Below are 24,799 nucleotides of genomic sequence, written 5' to 3' on the forward strand. Positions count from 1 at the left end.
AGCGCCGTAAATATTTTGCCTCGAAGATTGACGGTGTTTTTCCATTAAAGCTGTTAATGTATAAGCTTAGCGCTGTTCGTTTGTCGCAAACCCTCCGTGTACAGTAGAGGCATGTGGATGGGACTACACCATGTCAATATACGTCATGCGAGATAATTGATTAAAGATAGGAAGATCTGAAAAGTGTTTTTTTATGTAAATGTGATGGCTTTGAATAACTTAATCCGATCTATTAGGAAGCGCGAATCTATTCTAGGATATTATAAAGTTTCTCGAGGTAATCTACAATTATTGTACTCATTCCTTAACTATCATTATGTAAATTATTAATATTTGGGGTCAAACCTTCGAGGGATATAAATTAGGGATGTCATAGAAAGTATTGTAAAAAAAAACATAATACGCCATGTTTTTTTTGTATGAATGCAAGATCATATAATAATAGAATTTTATCAATAAAATCACGAATAAAAAGCAAACAATGTGTGAAATATATTCGAATCGATTCAAGGTAATGGAATATATTCAGATCGAAAATAATAACTTGATGAGTACAGTGTATTTTTTTTCGAATTGTTTGATATTTTTTTTAATGAAAACTTGAACTTTTTCCCACATTTTCTTCTTTGACAAATTTTTTTTAGGTCTTAAAGTTTCTGAGTCAGGTTTCTTTGCTTTTCTGATATTAAATAATATATTTTTACATGCTATTCTGTAATACTTGTGCGCTGCAACAACCAAAACAATTCAAATTTTGAAGGATTATATTCTAAAAAAAATCTTCAAAAAAATAATAACATGTATTATAATGTACATATTTTTACACATCTTTATACCATAAAAAAATAGTAGGGGTTGTATCTAGGACACGGCCGCATTTACGACGTAGAACTACGCAATTATATTATGCAATCCACTTGTTTACCACTTTGAATAACAAATGGAACGAAGGTGAATTGGGCCGGTGGCTTCACTCGATTATCCTTAAGGTTAGCCTCAAACCATGGTTCAAAAGTCTGGACTTGAGTCGGGACTTTATTCGCACCTTCTCCCGACTCATGTCCAATCACTGTTCGTTAGACGCGCTACTCTTTCGTTTCAATCTGGCCGGCAGCAATATCTGCGTTTGTGGCCGAGGCTACCACGACATCGAACACGTTGTTTGGTCGTGTGAGGTGTATCTTGTTGCCAGATCGAATTTAGAGAACTCCCTTCGGGCTAGAGGAAGGCAGCCCAATGTGCCGGTGAGAGATGTGTTGGCTCGGTTAGACCTTGATTACATGTCCCAAATATATGTTTTCCTTAAATCTATCGATGTTCGTGTGTGATTATCCTTATATCCTTATACCCTCCATTTCTTCCTTTGTGAGTAATTGGTCCGTGTGCTATAAACAGGAGAATGAAATGTAAATTCACAACAGATGTACGAATAGATTTAAGAATTGAGTGTGTGTGATTATCAACATTGTAATAATTTCCTTATACCCCATCATTTTCCTGAGAAAAATATGTCACCCTTCTAATCTCGAGTCCACCGCGAGTAATCGGTTTCCCACATTACTAACCATAGATTTAAGAAAATTGTTCATATATATAGTTTTCAAAATATATTTAAGATTTCGGCTCCTTTAAACTTATGTAACTGAGCCTGTAAAAATAAACAAATTTATAAAAAAAAACCACTTTGAATATTATTTTAGAATGCATCGGAATTTTTGAAATAACTTTTTAGTTTTTTTTCATTGTTACTACTTCAGTAGTAAAAATTTTCATTTGAAATTCGAACGATTTCAAACTGGTAGGCCTGGCCTGGTAAACTGATAGAGAATCATATGGAATATATGGAATAATATGGATATATTACATTTATGATTGAACAGCGCTACAAACTCGCACCAGAATTTCTCATTCCCACTCAAATAACGATCACAAACTATAAACACTTGGGAGCATAAGTGTATTCCGCTTGAGGTGGAATCGAAACCCACAACATGCAACAGTAAGGCTTTTTTACGGGGATTTGGAAGCATACTTCCATGAAATATAGGTTGTATCTAAATAAAGGCACTGTATATCTATATTCCAAAATTCTGAATACCACAATATGTGAACGGAAGAATTGTCAAACGATCATTGTATTTTACATTCCCCTATGAATTCATTGCACATCTCGGGCCTGATTCTCGAATACACTTCACGGTGGAAACGAAATAAACGGCACGCCATTGAACTACGTTTTACGAGTTAGTGAAGTGTCGGAGATAATAATGTGATTTCAGGCAGAATGAGCACTTTTCAAATAAAAAATCATTAATGAAAATTAACTTCTCCGTATCAAACTGGTATTCAATGTGAGTGGAAAACTTTGTTTTCTTCGTGTCATATAATAATCTCATACAAAAATTTAATCTGAAGAAAATTTGATATTATAATGATAAGTTTAGTGGGAAACTAATCTCGTATCCAGATGTCGACACCGTACCGTTGTCATCGCGAATACGTTTCATTCCGTTTCCAGCGTGAAGTGTATTCGAGAATCAGGCCCCTCATGTTTACGTAGTTCTCGAATTGCGAAAGTTCATTCACTTATGGTATCTGTGAAATGACGATTTTCCCAGGCTTCTCAGTTTAAAAGTACGTTTTAGGGGAACATATTCCGGTCTGCACAACGACAAGCGAATACAAAAGTACTCAACACCAAAAAAATACCCTTGACTTTCATGTATTTGCAAAGCGGATTCCCACAGGCATATTTATTTTGAAGTCCATGATAGGAAAACACAGCTCGGTGGGAACAAAAATACCCGTGTCCTACTTTCTGATTTGGCACCCTTCTTGAAAGACGTAGTTCTACGTCAAAAACCACATCACTTTATTCAAGCATTTCAGTCGAAAATTTTCTAACCTTTAAGCAGAATGTACTTTTGTGTGAAAACGCTCGAAAACATTCGAAAACGAACAAAAGTTGAGAATTTTCAGTAAAATTTATTCAAAAATTGTTTTTGACATAGGACTGCGTCTTTTATTTCTATGCATAGGGGCTGGGGCTGGGGTGGGGATTTGTAATGTACAATTCATAGAAACGATATAACGTTTCACGCGATTAAAAATCCGGCTCTATTTATTACTGCTAAAATGCTAATGAGCCAAAACAAAATAAACAAATGGTTTAAAAAAAGAGTAAGGCCAGAGTCAAAATATAATTCGTTCTTTTTGATCATAAAGAATGCGTCTGCAAAATTTGTGCCAAATAAAAAAAAAAGGAACAAAACAAAAACCAACTTTGAGTCAAATATAATCGCTCGAAAATAGAAGTTAATTTTCCTTGTGAAAATAAACCGACGTTTGGAGTCCAATGATATGAATTAAAAGTGCCTTCTATACCTAAATATGGAATGAATTGATCTAAAGCTGACGGCTATTCCCGGTTATCTACGCTTAAATTAAATTCAAACTATTAATGCATCCGTGAAAAAAATAAGAACAGAAATACATTACCCTTTCTCAGCGGTCTACCAACCATGTTTCTATTTGTGTGACTGTGTGGTGAAAATGCCAATGGGAACTGCAGTTACCCGAATTCCCTTAACCAGGGCCCTAAATCTTCGAAGTGAAAAGTGAAGATCCTCTCTGTAGCTTCGCTTCGCCTAGAACTACTCCGCCATTTGCCGGCAACAGAAAGTGAATTGACTAGAAAATGAATTGCCTAGCGTTGAGAGCGAGGATGTGTGATGAATTATTCTAGTCAATACTCATTCTAATTGACGTGACTAATTAATACAAATCTGCCTCTTCATTCAACTGACTTCAATCCACATTTCTACCTCCCTTCCGCGAATCTTTTTACCCGCGTACACAATCCTATTTTTACGTCCATATAAAGAGGAACGAAAACTTCATTTCTGATGCAAAAAGTAGTTACACCATTAATGGACGGTTTATTGTCTAACACCCCCCCCCCACGTGAACTCAAAACAACGAACTTAGACATTTATTAAGTATGCTATATGCTATAAAGGTTAGTATTAGCGTGCAGCGTAAATAGTGGATCTGAACACAACATTGTACGCTATTCTATACGGGTGAGTAATTTCTGTGTACGATACAAAAAAATCAAGCTCACCTGTTGTACATGTTAAATCACGTTGAACTCAAACATCGATACATGCACCCGGTAAATGGCTACAAAATCTTTGATAATGTAAACATTAGTAGAATGTACATATTTTCTGTAAATATTGCAAATTATATGTAAAACGAATGTCTCATGAAAAACAACTTGTCATTACTGGCAACCCCGAAGAAAATGTAAACATAATATTATTAGTCTAGTTGCCTAGCTGATCGTTGAGTTGATCCGTGCCCCGTTTGCTGCGGGAGAATGCGAAGACATTGGGCCCTATTATAGAAATCGAGGCGATAAAAATTTTGCTCGTTAGCTCTATTTTACTATTATATAAATCGAGCAATTCGATAGCACCGAGCGAGTGATAGCTATCGATGCAAGTGTCAGAACTTTTCGAGTTGTTTGGTTCGCTTGTTGCATATCTTCAGAGAATTATTTTGTTTTGGTTTGCGTCTCTGATATTTTCCTTTGGGAAACATTTCAGAAACGCTTCAATATATGGTTAAGGAAAAGTGAGAGGAATTCAGTGAGGAGCTTAATGCACTGAGACCATCAATGCGTCTTGGTTCAGAATGGCAGAAAGTAAATGTTTCTTCTACGATACATATAACTTCATAAGTAAATTTTATCATATTCTTTAGATTATTATCAAACGAATTTCCTACCTAAAATTGCTTATTCCTGCTAGCGTATATTAGTACAGGTTACTTTTGTCAGCAATTTTCTTTTTTATTGCTATACTATACTAAACTTTCTATACCATATGCTGAAGCTGAAATGTCTTGCAAAACGATAATGATTTTTTTTTTCAAATTACAGATTTGGATTGACATGAGGTGAAAGGTAAAGAAAACACTAGCACACAACAAGCGAGAATTTAGGGCCACATGTTATGGCCCAATACAATAAAGCTATTGACGCCAAGAGAATTACATGCAAAAAATGGTTTTGCCAAAAAGTGGAATTCATTCTAATAATTATATTTTTTTGTAAAGCAAATTGTTCCATGATGTCGTTTTTATTACACATCCATGCATGTATTACGCCTATTAAGCTTCATTCGTTGAGGGAATATCAGATTTCTCCTAAACATAACCATATTAACACTTTCGTAAATTTTCATAGCAGATGTCTCAAAAAAAGATTTGGCTTCCTTTCTATAGTGCTTTGTGAAACATTTCAAACTCGTTTCAAAATATTTCAGCACCGCCACTGACATTCGAGCAGAGTAACGAATCGAGCTGTTTTCCTCGATTTCTATAATTCCAGATTTTACTCGGTGTGATAGTGATAGAGATTGTATCGAATCCTCGATTCGATTTCTATAATAGGGCCCATTACTTCAATAATGAGGAATCTGGGTACTTCGAGGTACAAAAACGAGCCCCGCTGGGTCCTAATTCCACCGCTATGCTGTCGGATTTGGTCAAGGGTAACTTCATAAACGGTTTGCCGACGATTGTAATCGGTAGTTCGATCAATTGGATGTTTTCGGAATCGTCGTCAAGACGAAGGTCAAGATGTTGCAACGGGGCATAGAGTTTGTCTCACTTAGTGCCAACTGGGTTTCGTCAGTTTTTTGGTATTTCCCGAATTTGTTTGACTGCTAAGTATTTACACGCTGGTCCTGGAAGAGAATAATGCAATAACCATGTCACTAGTTAAAATGCAATGTAATGTTGTTAATATCACTTTTTAGATAGTTCAATTAATGACTAAAACTGCATACAATAGATCAATGTTTACTAAATAAATCAATAACAATGCATACATGAGGATTGGGTTAACATAACATGTTTAGAGTATATGTTAAACCAACCTTGGACCGACGGCTTATACTGGGTTAAACTGACCAATTTGACATTCGTTTACCAATGTTATCGCGTAATATGTACGAATAATTCGTATTTGAAAAATTGACTAATCATTGGAAGTATTTACCAAAAACTTCGTCATTCAACCAATTTTTTCTAAGAGTGTGCATACGACATGAGAGAGAGAAACGAATTCATTTGGAGTCGGCAGAGGAAGATAGCTACTCAACGCCAGACTGACTATTGCATCATGTTGACGGAGAAACAGCTTGATGAAGCCAAGAGTCAAAAGTTGAATACGACGAGGAATTTCTTTATAGTCTGCTGACTATCCTCAGTTGAATATGACTATGCCGAGACCTGCTCTTAACGGAACACCAGTTGAAGAAATCAATATTTGATAGATGGAAATCACCAGAAATCAAACCATTGTTTTTCATTCAATTTCGTGTAATCGTTCTTCTTCGCTAAATCACTTTTTCGACTCGAACTTTCAAGGATCCCTGTGGACCATTAACCATACCGATAGTTGCAAGTTCTATGATTTCATATTTTTCGCAATCCACGCGGTGTACTCCTTAACATTGGTGTAGACTCCCGGTTTTCCTTCCGTTCCACACTCCTTCACTCCGAGGCTAACCAATCCCGTTAGGATCCACGCACCCCTTTTCCTGTCGAAGAACATCAGCGGCGATCCGCTGTCCCCAGCACATGTATCCCTCGCTTTCTCCCCACCGAAACACATCTGTCCGTCACCGAGTTCCAAACTTTGTGGTCGATAAATCTGCCGACATTCGTTGTGGTCAAAATACGGCAAAACGGCCTTCAGCTTCACCGGACTTAGCGCACTATCACCGAGCTGACTTTTGAAGAGATTCGTTCGACCCCACCCACAAACGTTCATTTTTGTTCCCGGCGTGAAAATACCAGCGTGCGCCGGCTCCGGTAGACAAATGTGTTGGATGAAGCTCGAGAACATGACCGGTTGGGCGAGCTGCACCAGCCCAATGTCGTGATGCTGGCTTGTGGATTCGGGCCTGTAGTCAGGGTGAACGATGATTCGTTTCGGTTTGATGTCCACCTTCTCATCGGTACAATCCTGGAACTCACCATCCTTCAGACAGTCTGGGTCACTTAGCAGATTGTATTCGCCTAATCGAACGAACTTCCTGTGGATGAGAAATATCAGCAACGAGCTACAAGATATTGTGGACAAATTCAGTACTCACAAATTGCCTTTCTTTTGCACAACCGCACCGGCCAGACAGTGAGCTGCAGTAACCACGAATGAATTGCTAACCAGAGCACCTCCACAGCCTGCAGCAACTGGATATCCTGGATCAGCACCCGCATCGTAGATCAGCATTGCCATCCACGGAAATTCGTCAATGTCGGTTACCTCTCCTCCGAGTAGCTGCATTTTGTAACCCTGTTGTCCGCATGGTTCCGCTCCGATTCTTGTTTTCGGCACCACTGTGTCGTTATGTACCCTTCTTGGGAGGTTCCCTTTGATCGATGGTTGTCTAATAATTCGAACGAGTACTTGGATGATTTATTATATCACTGAGAACGCATAGTTTAACTAACCTGTAGCTATCACCGCTCCGCGGACAACAAACCTGGCCTTCGGCTATCCCGATGCACTGCAGCAGCCGTAGGAAACTCAGCCTATCGACGGAACCCAGACTGGCGACATCGTTAATGCGCTGATAAGCCGGGCATTCCCCGGGGGCACGACACACGCCCTGCTGGGACTCGTTCGGGATCTGACAGTTCGTTGTCACTTCCCATATCGGAGCCGGAGATTGCAGTGAATTACCAGCAAACACCCCAATTAGAACCCAAATTAGACAAGACATCGTCGTCGTTACCGCTCGCAGGTCAACACTCAACTGATTATGTCGCAGACAAGCCGTGTCGAGAAGTGGGCAGCGGCTGCAAAGCTATCGCACGAATGTTTTCAAAACACTTTCCTAGAAAATCCCTGTTTCGTATCATCGCAACCTGACAGAATATTTCGCTTTATGTTTAAACCCGGTACTGATCGTGCAAAAAAAAAAGCGAAGGTCACAAATTGAATAGAGTGGCTAACCTTGTAGATTAGCTGAAGCCAAATGGGTTACGTCATTGCGGCAGACCTTTAACTCAAGAGATACCGTAATTACACCCACCGCATGTACTTTTCTTGTCGATGAATCACCGACTCTGGAATCACACTCCATCTTGCAATCATTCATCAAAAAAGATCCCACTCTTAAATGCGAGCACAACAGACTCTGACGTCAGGAACCGGAATTTCGTATCGCAGCTGTTTTTCTTTGTGCACTATCCCCTCTCCCATAAACTCAAGATCGATTTCGTTTGTTGTTCTAAACACTCACACACGAAAGTCATTCATGTGTTTCTCCGTTTCTACCGGCTTGTCTCTTTATTTAGAACTTAATTAGCTAATCATTAAAATACATCAACAGAGTGGTGCCCTCTTCAGTGTGTCATCAATCAGGCCATTCGAGCGTGTTCCTTGATCCAGGGCAAATACTCTCGCACGTTCGTGTACACCCCGGGAATTCCCTCGGTGCCACAGTCGCGCACCCCCAAGGACACGATGCCGGTCAGCACCCATACACCTTTCCTGAAATCATAGTGCATCAGGGGAGAGCCACTGTCCCCACCGCAGGTATCCTTCGCCTTCTGACCCCCGGCGCAAATTTGGCCAGGACCGAGCCGGAGATGCTGGGGGAGAAAAACTTTCTGGCACACTTCCGGCTCGACATACGGGAGGATCAATTTCAACTTTATAGGACTGAGTGCATTGTTCCCCAGCTGTTTGCGGACTGTTTAGAAATCAAATGAGCACTTTGTGGTTCGAAAATAAAATACATTGACTTACAGGCATCCGTTCGTCCCCAGCCGGAAACGCTAAATTTCTTCCCGGGGCCTACACCGTTCTCCAGCTCCGGTTCGGGGAGACAAATCGGCCTGAGGAAGTCCGAATACGGAGGGCTCGGATCGATCTCGATGAGGGCGATGTCGTGGTACTTGTTGTGATTGCTCACATCGTACTCGGGGTGGATTGTGATGTTTCGGGGTTTCGCGTCGAACTTCTCCTCGGAGCAATCCAGGGCGGACTGCTCGATCACACAGTCCGGATCGTCGTACACGTTGTACTCGCGCAGGCGGACATATTTGCTGTTTCAAAAAAAAAAATAATAGGAATAAGTAGGGGAGAACTGTACAAAACGCACTGGTGGGGTAAAATGGCCCAAGTCATTAATTGTTCAATAGTAAACGAGGTCAAAGTAAAATTGAGGAAATTTCGTACAAGAATCTTCAGTTGGAGAATATGTTACAGTTGAATACGCTTGTTGCCAGTTCAATACTTTCGTGACGTGACAACAGCTGTCTTTTTGTGTTTCTTTTGAACATTAATGTTGTATTTTCAGTTCCGTTTCAAAACATACAAATAAACTTGGTTCTATGGTTCGTCGACAAAAGATGAACGTGGATTCCTGTATATTCTTACAAAAAACACGTAAGAACTTTGCAAAAATCGGCATGCATTTTGTGACCTGACAACGTGCTCTGTGCGAAAAAAAAACAGTCCACAAAGCGTTGTCACGTCACACAATCAATGAGTTGGGTAAAATTAGAATTTCACCGTATTGGAGCAAGCTGTATACTATCTTTTATGTTTTGACGTAGGACTACGTCTTTCATTTCTATACCGGGGTGTAAAATCAAAGTTTCGAAAACGAAAGCGTTACGCCGGAGACCGAGATTTTGAGCGTTAATAGCTCCTAAACAACTGAACGAAATGGTATGATAAACACTTCATTCGAACGATAAAATGTCTACGCGTTCTATACTTGTTACTTTTTGATCCAAAAACTTGTTTCAATAGTCTTAAAATTGCTTTCAAAACAGGCTATTGAAATCACCAATCGGTATATAAGCGAGCGCCGCTCGGAATTCTACTCAGTTCTAATTGAACAGCGATTGGAGCATGTTGTCGCTGTTGTGGTGAAGCTCTTCGTTTATCATGAAGGCGCGGATGAACGGTGTCACCAAGAGCCTGTTTGTGTACCTTAGGCCAGACATGAATCCATCAGGAGGAGAGTGATGCCACAAACAGTTCCCCGGGAAGATCTCGAAACAGCCGCTACACACACACACACACATACACCCGCGGAATTCTTTCCGTTTGGATGCCACTCAGCATCGAGAAAGATCCGGAAAATAATCTGCCAGTTCCTTTGGGATTTTAAAAATACATTCATGTGAAAGAGTTTATTTGAATGTTTTCTATCCATGTAACACTGTGACCAAATATGTTTCAATCAAGTGCTATTAACAGATGGTTATCGAGCTAGCATAAACCACTGGTGGGCTTCCAGTATCGAGGAAAAAGTGCAAATATCTAATCGTTACTGAAAATAATCTGCCAGTTCCTCTGGGAATTTAAAAATACTTCATGAGAAAGAGTTTATTTTAATGTTTTCTATCCATGTAACACTGTGACCAAATACATTTGGTTTTGTGATTTTTCAATCAATCGCAATTAACAGGATAGCTTCTGAAGATCATTCTTCCCCATCAGTAGGATATTTCCGTATCCAATATTGTATGCGCCCGCAATCGATTATTGCTCAGTCGCCGAAAGTTCTGAGCTCAGAGAGTTCATTCCCCTCTAGTTTGCCTTCCAAATTGCCATCGTAAACCACGCCTTCTCTCGATTTCAATCCCGCACAAAAAGCATACTTAAGCGATATTCTGGTGGTGAGATGCATTCATTTTTCGTGAGGACATCGACAAGACAACATCGTTGCTGAGGATGCTGGACGGCGAAGGATCGAGAGCTGCCCTGAAACGTAAACCGTTTGTTTGAAACTGTGAGGGAGCACAGAGAAGCCGATCCTTCAGGAGAAGAGAAGGTGACCATAGAAGCAGCTGCTACACACACACATACACGCACGGAATTCTTTCCGTTTGGATGCCATTCAGCATCGAGAAAGATCCGGAAAATAATCTGCCAGTTCCTCTGGGAATTTAAAATTACATTCATGTGAAAGAGTTTATTTTGATGTTTTCTATCCATGTAACACTGTGACCAAATATTTTTCAATCAAGTGCTATTGACAGGTGGTTATCGAATTAGCATTAACCCTCCTGTACTCGCGTGCAAAATCATAACATATATACTCGTGCACGGTGTCACAGACCGAAAATTGAACTTCTCTGTAATGTTGCCATTGTGTAACTTTCAGGTTTTATTGGCATTTATTTGAAGAAAAGGGTATGATTGAATGAAAAAACTCCAAAAAATATGTTTTCTTCGTCTTTATTATGTTTTAATAGTCATCTTATTCAGCCTCCTCAAAATAGAGTTATTTTGATACTCCAACAAAAATAACGAAATTCGAATTTTTCACTGTTATTAATTAAAAATAAGCAACAGAATATAATTTCTGGAAGTATAAAGAGCTATAAATTAACATTAAAACGTATAAATCGATTGTGGTTTCATTGGAGTAAGAATCAGAATATAGCATAACTGCATGCTCGAAACAAACATATTTTTTACATTTCATGCAGTTGATGCGTGTTTTTCGGGTCTTTTATCGAAGAGAAGAATATATAACGACCTCCTAGATAATTACCAGATGATAAAGAATCTGGAAAATAAAGTTTGCATATTCCTAATATTCTTTGTCTCTGTTTTTTTGGTAAACTAAGAATTAATGCTATTTTTTAGATGGGGAATAAAAAGATGATATAAACGAATTTCTAGGAATTTCGTTTTCTTTTTCTTGTTTTCTTGTGGATATTGTCCATTATAAGAGAAATATCCCCGAAACTGTAACTGTTAAAAATTATAATAAGGTACCGATTAGTTCATAGTTTACTGTTTACAATTCTTCCACAAGTGAAATTCTTTCACATGTGTGTAAATGTATGACCATTATATTTAGCGAATAAACTACATGAAAGCCAAACATTTATATTTTGCTTTTGAACGTATGAATCTAACGACGAATATATCGACGAATAGTTACAAAAAGGACTGGAATCAAATAAGAATAGTCCGGTAATAATCTTATGCATTATATTCAATTGACGAATTTACGCAAAGCTGAATCAGCTCATGCGACATCTACATTAGAGCTCAGAACCACAAAAGTGAGGGTGTTTGTTTATGTTACGCACTGAAAAGCAAGATTCGGTTGTGATTATTCATTTTATTTCAATTTAGATTCATTTTAGCCATTGAATGTCGTCAGTATATGGTAAGAAAGTGGGAGTTTTGTATATTTACGATGGTTTCAACACGCGATTTGACCAAAATCATAGATAATCTTCGAAAATTTTAAGTTTGATAATACATAACGGTTATTGATACTATGGATAATTGCGATGAAATCGATATCATATCAAATTGGCCGATATAATAGATTATGTAGGGGCCGATAAGAGAAGGATTTGCAGTATTTTTAGTGCAACACATGCTACTCATCGTTTACCTAGTTGAAAAATAATAAAGTTATGATACTTATACCAAGCCATTCTTCAAAATATGTATATCACATTGTAAAATGGCGATTTTCTAACCTTTTAGTGCAGAAAGAATACATGAAACCGGGAAATTTGAAGAAAAGTTCTGATTTTTCTAGAAAATTTGATCGAATTTCATACCAAAAAAACATAACATCCTCATTTTACTCGCTGCGCCATCTGGTTGTAAATCCAACATTAATTCGTCAATAAATATTCCACGCCACTAACATTAATCTATACATTTCATTCTACAATATTCCAGAATATGAAAAAAGGCACTTGTCCAAAAAAGTTACTCCTATACTCGCGTCGGTGTGTCAGACCGAATGTGTAAAAAAGTGGCACATGTCCCCTTCGTACCAACACATGCGATACGCTAAATGATGACGAACGACGAATAACGAAGCTAGAGACAATCGCAAAGTCGTAGTGTTGATATTTTCTGAGAAATGAACGAATTATTGATTTCTCGGCCTGACAGACCAATGCGCGAGTATAGGAGTGTTAACCACTGGTGGGCTTCCAGTATCGAGGAAAATGTGGAAATATCTAATCGTTACTGAAAATAATCTGCCAGTTCCTCTGGGAATTTAAAAATACATTCATGTGAAAGAGTTTATTTGAATGTTTTCTATCCATGTAACACTGTGACCAAATACATTTGGTTTGTGATTTTTCAATCAATCGCAATTAACAGGATAGCTTCTGAAGATTATTCTTCCCCATCAGTAGGATATTTCCGTATCCAATATTGGTGGTTGGTTTTGTATTATTTATAGAGACTTTAAACTTTTCAGTTCATTCGTCTCTAGCCTTGAGAAAGGCCCTTGAAACTCTACTCTAACTCCTGCATTACACCTCCACCCTCATTGCCTTGAGAAAGGCACTCGATCCCTCGCCGTCCAGCTCGTCCAGCAACGATGTTGTCCACACAAAGAATGGTGCCAATATTGTATGCGCCCGCAATCGATTATTGCTCAGTCGCCGAAAGTTCCGAGCTCAGAGAGTTCATTCCCCTCTAGTTTGCCTTGAAAATTGCCATCGTAAACCACGCCTTCTCTCGATTCAATCCCGCACAAAAAGCATACTTAAGCGATTCCGCATTCATTTTTCGTGAGGACATCGATAAGACAACATCGTTGCTGAGGATGCTGGACGGCGAAGGATCGAGATCTGCCCTGAAACGCAAACAGTTTGTTTGAAACTGTGAGGGAGCACAGAGAAGCCGATCCTTCAGGAGAAGAGAAGGTGACCATAGAAGCAGCTGCTACACACACACATACACGCACGGAATTCTTTCCGTTTGGATGCCATTCAGAATCGAGAAAGATCCGGAAAATAATCTGCCAGTGCCTCTGGGAATTTAAAAATACATTCATGTGAAAGAGTTTATTCTGATGTTTTCTATCCATGTAACACTGTGACCAAATATGTGTCAATCAAGTGCTATTAACAGATGGTTATCGAATTAGCATTAACCACTGGTAGGCTTCCAGTATCGAGGAAAATGTGGAAATATCTAATCGTTACTGAAAATAATCTGCCAGTTCCTCTGGGAATTTAAAAATACATTCATGTGAAAGAGTTTATTTGAATGTTTTCTATCCATGTAACACTGTGACCAAATACATTTGGTTTTGTGATTTTTCAATCAATTAACAGGATAGCTTCTGAAGATTATTCTTCCCCATTAGTACGATATTTTCGTATCCAATATTGGATGCATAAAACCTTGTACCTCCAACGTAACGCTCTCGTTTTCAATGTCCCCCAAATATTCATTTATTCATTTATTCAGAATGGATTCAGATTCAACTTCAAACAAAGGATCACTGAATCAACGATAGTCCTACGTCACCATTGCGGTTATACCCACTTTCTGTTTTTTAAATGGTTTCATTCCACTTGACCTGTTTGTATGTATGTTTGCATGTGTGTAGGGTTGTCTCACATTAATAAAAATTTGACACCTGAATTTTAGAACAAACCTTACCTCTGCTGTCATTGTAACACTGTGTAATCCATTATCTTGAAAAATTCAATTTGGCCACCGGTAAAAAACGGCTGAATTTGTTGACTTGGAGAACACACTACATTATGGACAACATAAATTCAAACAAGTGTATGTATTTTTTTGTAATCCAATATCGGTATCGAATGGAATGATTTGACTAATAGAATACAGCACATCATCAAAGTATTCCGAGGAAAATTAGGTAAAAAATAAAAATGAGAAAAGGTTGAATGGTTTTATTGTAGAGAAGTATACTAATCATACAGATAATGTACTAAAAACTAGAAAATGAGAAAGGTAAAAAAACTTTTTAAGTTAAACGGTTTAATATACTAAAAGCTAGAAATAATTAGGCAAGTAGCAGTTAGTAGTCATCACATCGCTTTCTTCATTAATCTAGGGCAATGGTGAGACTAAAATAAAATCGTAGGGCACATCGGATTTCCATTATCCACGGTTAGTTGTTTCATCAAATGTCCACAATTTTATTTTAGTCTCATCATTGCCCTAGATTAATGAATGAAGGGATGTGATAACTACCAACGTGCTACTTGCCTAATTATTTTCTAGCTTTTAGTACAGGTCGGACTCGATTATATATAATCGCAATTTCACTTTCAACGTTAATTTTCGAATCCAATACATAATCGAATCACAAAAAAGCTATTTTTCTATTAATGTTTGACATTCATAATTAATGAAAACATTGTTTTCTTGAGATTCGATTATGTATAGGATTTGAAAATAATTGTTGAAAAAAAATGGTCGACTATATATAATCGAGTCCGACCTGTACATGAAACCGTTCAACTTAAAAAAAAATTTACTTTTTTTATTTGCAATTATCATACGTCACAATATTGTCAGAGAGTAGCATACATACAAAAAAATGGAAAGCTTCGAAAATTGTAGAACACTGAATTTCAAGTTCGTTTTTTTCGAAATCATAAAAATGTCACATGGTCCGGACTGACTCAACACCGACCAGTTCGAACCCAACTGTCTTGAGCTACATTTGGCACACTGCGGCAAAATATTCATTAGAAAGTATCAACGAGATATTAGTTCGTTCCCACGGAAAATTAAAATTGGACTGCTTATAACGAATATGTGTCTTAATAAGACACATAGACTTAATAAGTCTCACAGTTTCATTATTACTTATTAGAACTTGTGCGAATGTAGTGAACATTTCACTATGCAATAATAATCAAACATGTTAACTACTCACAGTGGTCCCTTACTATCGTACTCTGAGCCAGTAACACAATGAGCCGCCGTGATCACATAGTTCCTGTTAATCAGCACTCCACCGCAGCCATGTACAACCATTTTGGTGTCCTCTGGAATCATTGCAGGGTCAAATTACAATCAATGGGTCATCCTCACCGTGCTCCCATCGCAACTACTCACTCATATCATACAGCAGCATCGCCATCCAGGGAAACTCGTCGATGTTGGCAATCTCGCCGCCCCGTATTTTGGGCACATAACTCTGAGATCCGCAACTGTCATCATCGCCAAATCGCGAATGAATGCGATTAGTCGCCTTCGGTCGAACTCGTCGAGGAACATTTTCGTTCAGCGCAGGGGACCTGTGACAAACGTAGACAAAACAAGCGATGCGACGCGAATTATCAAGTTGACCCCCTTTCTGTATCCTTATCTTGTTTGTGGCAAAACTCACTCATAGCGTCGCTTCCTTGGACAGCAAACCTGTCCGGACACAGTGCCGTTGCACTGAACTTGCTTCAAAAAGCTTAAGCGGCCCACCGAACTGAGCTCGGTTGGATCATTGATCGCGCCGTAGGCGGGACAGTCGTTAGGCTCTCGACACGTGCCCTTCTGAACTTCGTTTGGTATGTCGCAAACCGTGGTAACTTCCCAGACTGGTGGCGCATCTGATCAATGTGAGAAATGTGCGAAACAAAATAGAAACCAATCACTAATTCTGTCTCTCTGGTGCTGTCCGGAAACTCCTCGCATTCATTACGCACACACGATGTGTGTGTGTGTGCGTGTGTGTAGAGGCGCGGGCGCACGTGGAATTTGTTGATAGTTTTATTTCTCACCTTCCTGCAGCGAAAATGGCGCGATCGCAACTATCACTATCACTATGGCGCTAAGCGTGGACGCGATCGGTCCCACGAGAAACATCTTGAGTCTCTCTGAACACGCTCACCCGTCGATCGTCTGAGTGGTACTAATGATGGGTCCTGATAAGTTTGGGAATTTGTAACCAGCTGTTGCCGAAAGTGGCGTTGTCGTCGGACTGAAAGCGAGCGCGCGCGAGTTGCACTAGGAACTTGGACCGAACGCTGCGGCCACGACGAGTAATTAAGTGGCGACCGAAGAGAGAACAAGAAATATGGGAAGCACACCAACGATCACGTGTATGTGTTGATCGGAAAGAGTGCTCTTGTCAAAACAAATTATCAATCGATAGCGGGAGAATAATTGTCGTACTATTAATTCAGTCTAGGGTAGGGGTGGTCAATAGACTCGTTTAGTGTTTGAACAGAGATCGAATGTTTTGTTTACTAGTATCGTCCAGCGTCGAATTGGGTACACAGATCAAGATTACTTTATAAATAGATAACGAGTTTCTGCATGCACACACTAAACTTTTTTCCCTGACGTTATCGGCAGAAATTACCAAGTAGAAATTACTGTGAGCGAAAACACGAACATATTTAATTGTATTAGTTTGGCTTGTTGTTGATAGTCCTATCAGCTTCCATTGCTGAAAGGACCCGGTAACCGGCGGACAATCACAAAAATGCAATGCAATTACATTTGAAAGAAGTTGTATCACCGATCGGTTCCTAAGCCGTTGCTACGATTGTTGGTGTTTACTTGCGTTACTTTTCTTTTCTTCGAATTGACGTTCATGATTCTTTTTTTTAGAATGAACATTTTAGTTTTTTCGTTTCCAAAATTTTCGATGAAATAAAAAAAATAAAACTTTCTTATCTCTATAGATAGAGGCAAACATAGTTCGACAGTATTGTAGTTCCAGTTATTTGAGATATCTTTGTAGAACAGAGTTTTTGAAATGAAATTTTGAAGTGAAATTCGTTCTTCAAATTCCGTCAACAAACATTGTTTATGTTTGCCCCGGAAAGAATGGCAAGCAATTGAAAAGAGCGTTTTTTTTGGAAGAAATATTAATAATTTTAAGTGAAGTTAAGATATTGACAAGTTCTGCGTCGCAAATTTTCGACAACATGAAAATAAGCGTTCTATCATATGCAACAACTTTGTCGAAGACAGTTTTTGTCTAGAGAATAATTGGCGAGCTCTAAATGCTAATTTCCACTTAAATGCATCTCCTGGACCATTCTGCATTGGTGACACCATCTCAGATAGCTGTAAAACGTAGTGGGTGTAAAGTCATTGGTCATTTGATGATGATGATGGCCCACCTCATACCCCTACAAAGGTTTGAGCAGGACGATTTATCTTATAGATAATAATTAAGTTTAAAAATATCAAGAGACCAGTATTATAAAAAAAAACGAAGCGAACTGGATCTGTTGCAGGCATAAATATCTATTAATAGAACAGTAAAAATAGGCACAAACTGCGAAAAAACAAACAATGTTCCTATCCATATTGACATTGCCATAGTCATAGTCTCAACTTCAGGCCCAATGTTTTTTCTGAGGCATGTCAAGAAAATTTCCAACCCGGGAAGATCCTTGACTGATTGGGAATTGAACCCAATATCTAAAAGTTTCTACTTAGAACATGAAAGAGATCTGCTACAATCAGAAATAATCGATATAACCATCTGATGAAAGATAGTTTACGACAATTCCGAATGAGCTATCCCAATTCCAGTTTCCACTCCAGACCCTATATAAAAATTTCATTATGTGTCAGTTTTCTGCCAGTGTTCATTATTAACATTTGTCCAGACCCACCAAACGCGCGCGAGGCTCAAACTTTCGTAGACAACGCTAATTTTTTTTTTTTTTTTTTTTTAATAATAATCTACAATTTTAACAAATTTAACAATACAAATTTAACAACAAAAAAAACATCATCATCATCAGTACGAACATGGCAGTTTGAGATACCTGTAAATATTTTTCTAATTTCAATTGATATTAAACATAAATAAATCATTTGACAAAAAATTACGAGAACCTGTTTACAAAACAGATTTTACGTGGGAAATACACATTCTCTTAAACTCTGCCATTGTTGCCGCACGTTTTATTTCTCTGGGCATCGAATTGAAAAAATGTATTCCTTTGTATAACAACGAGTTCTGCGACCTACTGAATATAAAGTTAGGTGTTCTTGCATCATCCGCGTTTCTAGTATTGTATCTATGAACATCACTTCCTCTTTCAATTCGATCACACAAGTATCGAGGCAGCATACCGTTTAAAATTTTGAAGACGAACACCATTGTCAAGTAATAAATTCTTTGCTTCACAGATAGCCACTGTAGCGCGTCCAACATCAAATTAGAGGAAGTGTATCTACTACATCTTAAAATCAAACGCATAATCTTATTTTGTAAACGCTGCAATCTCGTTAATTGTGTATTGTTTGCAAGGAATAGGATCGACGAGCAAAAGTCTATGTGCGGTGAGATCAATGATTTATACAATTTAATTTTACTGTTCACCGTCAGTTCTTTTTTCAAACGACACAAAACGCCGTATTTCTTGGCAATCTTCTTGATGACATTATTAATGTGAGACTTGAAGGTTAAATTGTCATCAATGATAACTCCTAGGTATTTGATTTCATTCACGCGTTCTAATGTCTCACCATCTATTTCAAAATTTACGTCAATACTGGAGTTCACTGAAGAAATCAGCATGTATTTTGTTTTGCCAACATTTAATTTCAATTGTTTAAATTTAAGCCACTGAGCCAGAGAATGCAAATCTTCGTTTATGTGATCCTCGGTTTCTTTTATATCCTTAGCTGCGATGAACAGGACAGTATCATCCGCGAACAAATTAATATCACAATATCGTAAAACCCGTCGCAGATCATTTATATATAAAATAAACAAAATGGGCCCTAAGACACTTCCCTGCGGCACCCCGAGTGAGTTGCCGATGGGATCGGAAATAGAATCATTAAAACGAGTCTTTTGAGTTCTGTCGCACAAATAGCTTTCGAACCATTTGTACGACATTCCTACAATTCCATTGCGCTCCAATGTTTGTAACAATAAGGGCCTAGAAATTGTTTCAAAAGCGCGTTTAAGATCCAGAAATACCGCAAATATAGTCTCTTTCGCTTCGATATTCTCTTTCCATTTTGCTAACACCAGATTCAGAGCGGTTTCACAAGAGTGTCTCTCTCGATATCCCGACTGTTCCGGTATTAGCAAATTGTTGTTATCTACATAATGCATCAGCTGGACTTTCACAACAAGTTCTAGTATTTTTTCTAATGTGTGCAACATGTTAATAGGGCGGTACTCTTCGGCTTTATCCGTCCCATTAACTTTGGGGATCGGAATCACAAGGGATCCCTTCCAAACCGTTGGCACGTGCCCAGTTAGTAAAGATTCATTAATTAGGTCCAGTAGATCGTGTCCAATGACATGAAAGCAATCTTGTATCACTTTTGCGTTGACATTATCGATACCAGCCGATTTTTGCAATGAAAAACAAATATCTCTTAACTCAGCAAAAGTGATGGGTGAAAAACAATCTAGTCTACAATTGATATTAATCGGCTGTATTATTTCGTCAGGTTCGCTGACCAAGTCAATACTTTGGTTGATCAGCAGAACACTATTGACGAAATAACTGTTGAATTTATCGGCAATAGTTTGGTCTGACTGTTCTTCTGACCCTTCGAAAACTATGGATCGCGGTGTACTATTTTTAGAATTTAATAACTTTTTTAATAATTTCCATAGTTCTTTGCTATTATTTTGATGTTCATCGATTTTCCTCTGTATATATTCACTTCTAGTCCTTTTCAAGACCTGTGAATATATATTCCGCGCGAAGGTGTACCTATTCCAATCATTTTCTAAATTAGTCTTTATAAACTTTTTGTACTTTTTATCTCTTTTGCGTTTGAGACGCAGCAGATCAAAAGAGTACCAGCTGTTCGAATTGTTTAATTCAATATATTTTTCAACCACTAATTTATTGGTACACTCTCTCAGAATATCGGTCAGAACAGCTGCTTTATCATTCAGGTGTCCCGTCATTGCTTCAAAATCCAGGCTTGTCGAAACAAGCTGAGACATGGCTTCTTTGGAATATCTATTCCAGTTTTTAATTTTTATTCTATTTCCGTCACGGTCATACTGTCCATTCTCAATGTAAACAAAAATTGTCTCATGATCAGTTATTTTTAATTTGGCCTGTGTAGAAGAATGGACAGTGGCAAAATTAGAATACACGTGATCTATTAGAGTTCTACTATATTTAGATATTCTAGTGGCTTCGTTAACAGATTGTTTTAAGGTAAAGTAATGTGATAATTGTTTCAATTGATTCGAACTTCGGGCATTTAGCCAGTCAATGTTAAAATCACCAGCAATTATATTTAACTTACTGCAATCAACAATGCTTTCCCACCAGTTTTCCAAAATATCTAGAAAACGCTGGTCACTAGAACTGGGGGAATGATATATAATTCCATAATTTCCCATCTGCATGCCTCTTTCAACTGAAATAGCCAAGAACCAGTTATTTTCAACAGCTTCGTTTGAAAGAGTGTTGAATTTGACTGATTCTATTGCATAAATTGCAACACCTCCAGTGTGTTTGGAGTGCGACAAGCAAAAAGCAACTTTATAGCCCGGAATTTTGTACTGATCATATGATTCTCCATCGATTATGTGAATTTCAGAAAGAAAAACCATCTGAGGACGCATGCTTTCTACAAGATATCGCATTTCTGCGTAATTTGTAGAAAGCCCAGCTATGTTCAGATAAATTATTGCTAACTTATTCACACATTTTTTTTTTTGGATTGCTATTTGGTTTGAAAAATGACGCTTTTTTTCTTCTCCAGCAGTCTCCGATAGACAGGACACTGGGTGCTATAAGTTGGATGATTTTCATCCAAATTCAACTTCTGTTCATTATTAACTTTGATACAATTTATGCATTTCAATTCAGTTGATGAGCACTCAGATGTTTTATGTTTCTCATTACACCTTGAACATGTTTGTTCTTTCTTGCAATCTGTGCTCTTATGCCCAAATTCTCCACATTTAAAACAGCGCAAAACACTAAAGGCCTCAACCACGCTACATTTATCCCACCCGACACTTACTTTACTAGCAGTCATCAGGTTTCTGTAAGTATCATGGTCAACTTCAATTATCGTGTTGTATTTATTATACTTCAAGCGTGGATTTTCATATTCAACAACGACCTTGACATCCTTGATCGGAATGTTTTCATTTTGACTCTTTAAGTAGTCAATGAAAACATCAGAGGAATATCGATCACTCATCCCAATAATTTTTAATTTTGGTTTTATTGGCTTTGGAATAAAAGTACTAAACCCTTTTCCAAGATTGCTTTCAATTCCACTTTTCACTTGCTCAATATTATCCCCTGCTGCACACTCAACAATAATCGAGCCATCTTTACCGTTCCTGAAATTCTCTATTTTGTGTATTTTAGGATCTAATTTAGTCTTCAACATTTTTCTTGTATCATCATTTTTCTTGTCAGACTCTATTGGCTTTACCACAATGACTGGACGAGCCTTACGAGCCACGACATTAGCGAAACTTTCAATATTATTATTATTATTTCTAAACATTTTTTCTTTCAAATCATTATTTTTATTCGTTAACATAATTTTCTTGCTCGGAGTGTCCAAATTAGCACTAATTGAGCTCGGACTAACCTGTCGCTTCCTGTTCATCACAGCTAAATTTCTGTCAACATTATTTTTTTCAGAGAGTAAGCTTTTCATATTTTCCAACTTTTTGGCAACACTGCTCTCGAAGCATGCCATCTTCTCTTTGAAAAGCTCGTCGAAAGATCTGATAAGCTTATCTCGCTCATTCTCAAACGCGATGTTTATTTGCTCGGTGAAGCTTCCTCGGACATCAGAGAGCGAAAGTGAGATCTTTTCCATCTCCCTTTGCAATCCACCAACGTCTAAAGCATCACCTCGCACGCCACATTTCTGGTCCGACAAACATTCATCACAAATAAACTGAATGTTCGGATTCTCTGTTATCAGTTTCGCTGTTGCTTTTGTAAGCGAAGTACAGCGCCGATGAAATCGAACACCGCATTTACCTACACAAACAACAGGATCATCACTGATCATTACTTTGCCGTCGCACGCCTTGCACTCGCTCATCTCGAGAGTGCCCTGCGCGGCAGCAATGGCAAAAGCAGAGACAACAAAAAAACAATACAACGATACACAACACAGCACAAGCAGCTACGGTGGCTATCCTGAGCGATAGCGAGCCGTAGAGCCGTGATATAAATTTGATTTAAAAACGCACAACAATTATCAGCATGCACTCAATAGGTACTTATCCTGATAATATTTAAAATTCGCCGTCGGTGGAACAAATTTGTTCTAATTCCAGCCGTCTATTTCCCACAAAAAACACTTTAAATTCAGCACTATAAAGATACACAAACCACCATGTTCGCTGAAAAAAATCGCCCATCCGCTTCAGAAACGGGTCGATTTTTAAGCAACTTTGCATACTCGAAATCTTCAAAGAAGAATAAAAATACTTTTTGAAAAGGGCCAAAGCTTTTCTCCTATTTTTTTAACAAGAAAATATAATTAAAAAACTATAATACCTACAACATTTTTGGTCAAAATATGTAATGTTGGAAATTGTTTGAACTGGTCTTCATATCATATCCCTCCATATGAAGCACGCTGTATGCTAATCAATATTAAAAGCCTGAAAGAACGTCGGAACTCTGCCATGATTCTATTTATTAATGATATCATATCACAACGAGTGGACTCAGAAGAAATATTAGGAAACCTAAATTTTTACGCACTGATTAGATTAGACTTGAGAAACCCTAACATTTTCTACATAGATTACCGAAGAACGAATTATGCCAAATATAGTCCTATTAATCGTATGATGAGCCTTTGTATTGAACACAGTGAAATAATTGATGTAACCATGTCAAGGTCAATGCTTAAAGACTATCTGAATAGCATAAGATATAGTTAAATTTCACTGTAATATTTGGGCAGCTTATTTAGTCTAAGCTGGTTTGACGAAATAAATAAATAATTTTTTTTTTATGTAACTTGTTAAAATCCTCTTCTAAATTAAACGGATAAATTATCCAGCCAGCTCTCTCTAGTTTTTTTTTCGTTTTAAGTAAGTAGTTTTAAGTGGTATTAAGAATTTATCGGTCTACAATCTTGATTGACGACAATAAATAAATAAATAAATAAATAAATAAATAAATAAATAAATTAATTAATTAAAAAAAACCCAAAAAATGTTTTTGAAAAATTACACTGAGGAATAAATATTTCAAAATTTGAAATTCATTTTTTTCAAAAACATATTTTGTTAAATTCTGGAAAAAATGTCAATAAATTATGAAAAAATTGCTGTTAGGAAAACTATTTCCTTGTAAAATTGCTCATCTTCCGATGTATGGATGATTCGTTGGAAATTGTAAGGGCTATTCATATATATTTTTTTCAGAATTTAAAAAAAATATTTTTGAGAAAAATACATTTTAATTTTTGATTTTTTTGGCACTGCTACAGAAAAAAGAATTTCCCCAACAACAACCTTTTCATGTTTTCTTTGAAAAATTACTACTAATGACTAATGTTTCCAGACATGTTCCATAAACGTGTCAAGAAAATTTACACTCAAAAATGTTACGAGTAAAACATCTTTTATACAGGAGGCTCCATACAAAAATGCCATATATTCTAGAAATTATAAATGATAGAACGTTGAATTTCATATTTCAATAAGATCTAAAACTTTGCCGAATACACTACATCGCTATCGTGACTTTAAACAAAAATAGGATTAGTTGTATTTTTTTCAAAGAAAACATGAAAAAGTTGTTGTTAGAAAACTTTTTTCCTGTAAAAATGGCCATCTTCCGATGTATGGATGACTTATTGGAAATTTTAAGGGCTAGTCATACATATTTTTTAGAATTAGAAAAACATATTTGGGGAAAAATGAATTCCAATTTTCAAAATCCCTTTTTTTCAGTGTAATTTTTTTGTTTAATTTTTGGTATTTTTTAAGTAAATTTTCAGCATTTCATCTTTTTATCAGAATTTTGTAAGTATTTAAATTTTTGAGTC

General features: G+C 37.5%; 2 protein-coding genes across 2 annotated transcripts; both read right to left on the reverse strand.

The window, feature by feature from the left end:
* Positions 1-6,336: 6,336 nt before the first annotated feature.
* On the reverse strand, positions 6,337-7,847 carry LOC129762310 (CLIP domain-containing serine protease B8-like). The gene is made up of 3 exons (XM_055760477.1): positions 7,528-7,847; positions 7,170-7,463; positions 6,337-7,109 (listed from the first exon to the last, which is right to left on the reverse strand). Exons 1-3 carry the CDS (start codon positions 7,797-7,799, stop codon positions 6,479-6,481), a joined length of 1,197 nt encoding a protein of 398 aa, XP_055616452.1. The 5' UTR covers positions 7,800-7,847; the 3' UTR covers positions 6,337-6,478.
* A 486-nt stretch (positions 7,848-8,333) lies between these two features.
* Positions 8,334-16,806, reverse strand: LOC129762309 (CLIP domain-containing serine protease B8-like). The gene is made up of 6 exons (XM_055760475.1): positions 16,579-16,806; positions 16,194-16,407; positions 15,920-16,101; positions 15,738-15,849; positions 8,831-9,129; positions 8,334-8,774 (listed from the first exon to the last, which is right to left on the reverse strand). Exons 1-6 carry the CDS (start codon positions 16,661-16,663, stop codon positions 8,440-8,442), a joined length of 1,227 nt encoding a protein of 408 aa, XP_055616450.1. The 5' UTR covers positions 16,664-16,806; the 3' UTR covers positions 8,334-8,439.
* Positions 16,807-24,799: the final 7,993 nt, after the last annotated feature.

Source organism: Toxorhynchites rutilus, chromosome 1 (assembly GCF_029784135.1).
Source record: "Toxorhynchites rutilus septentrionalis strain SRP chromosome 1, ASM2978413v1, whole genome shotgun sequence".
In the NCBI taxonomy this organism is placed as follows: Eukaryota; Metazoa; Arthropoda; class Insecta; order Diptera; family Culicidae; genus Toxorhynchites; species Toxorhynchites rutilus.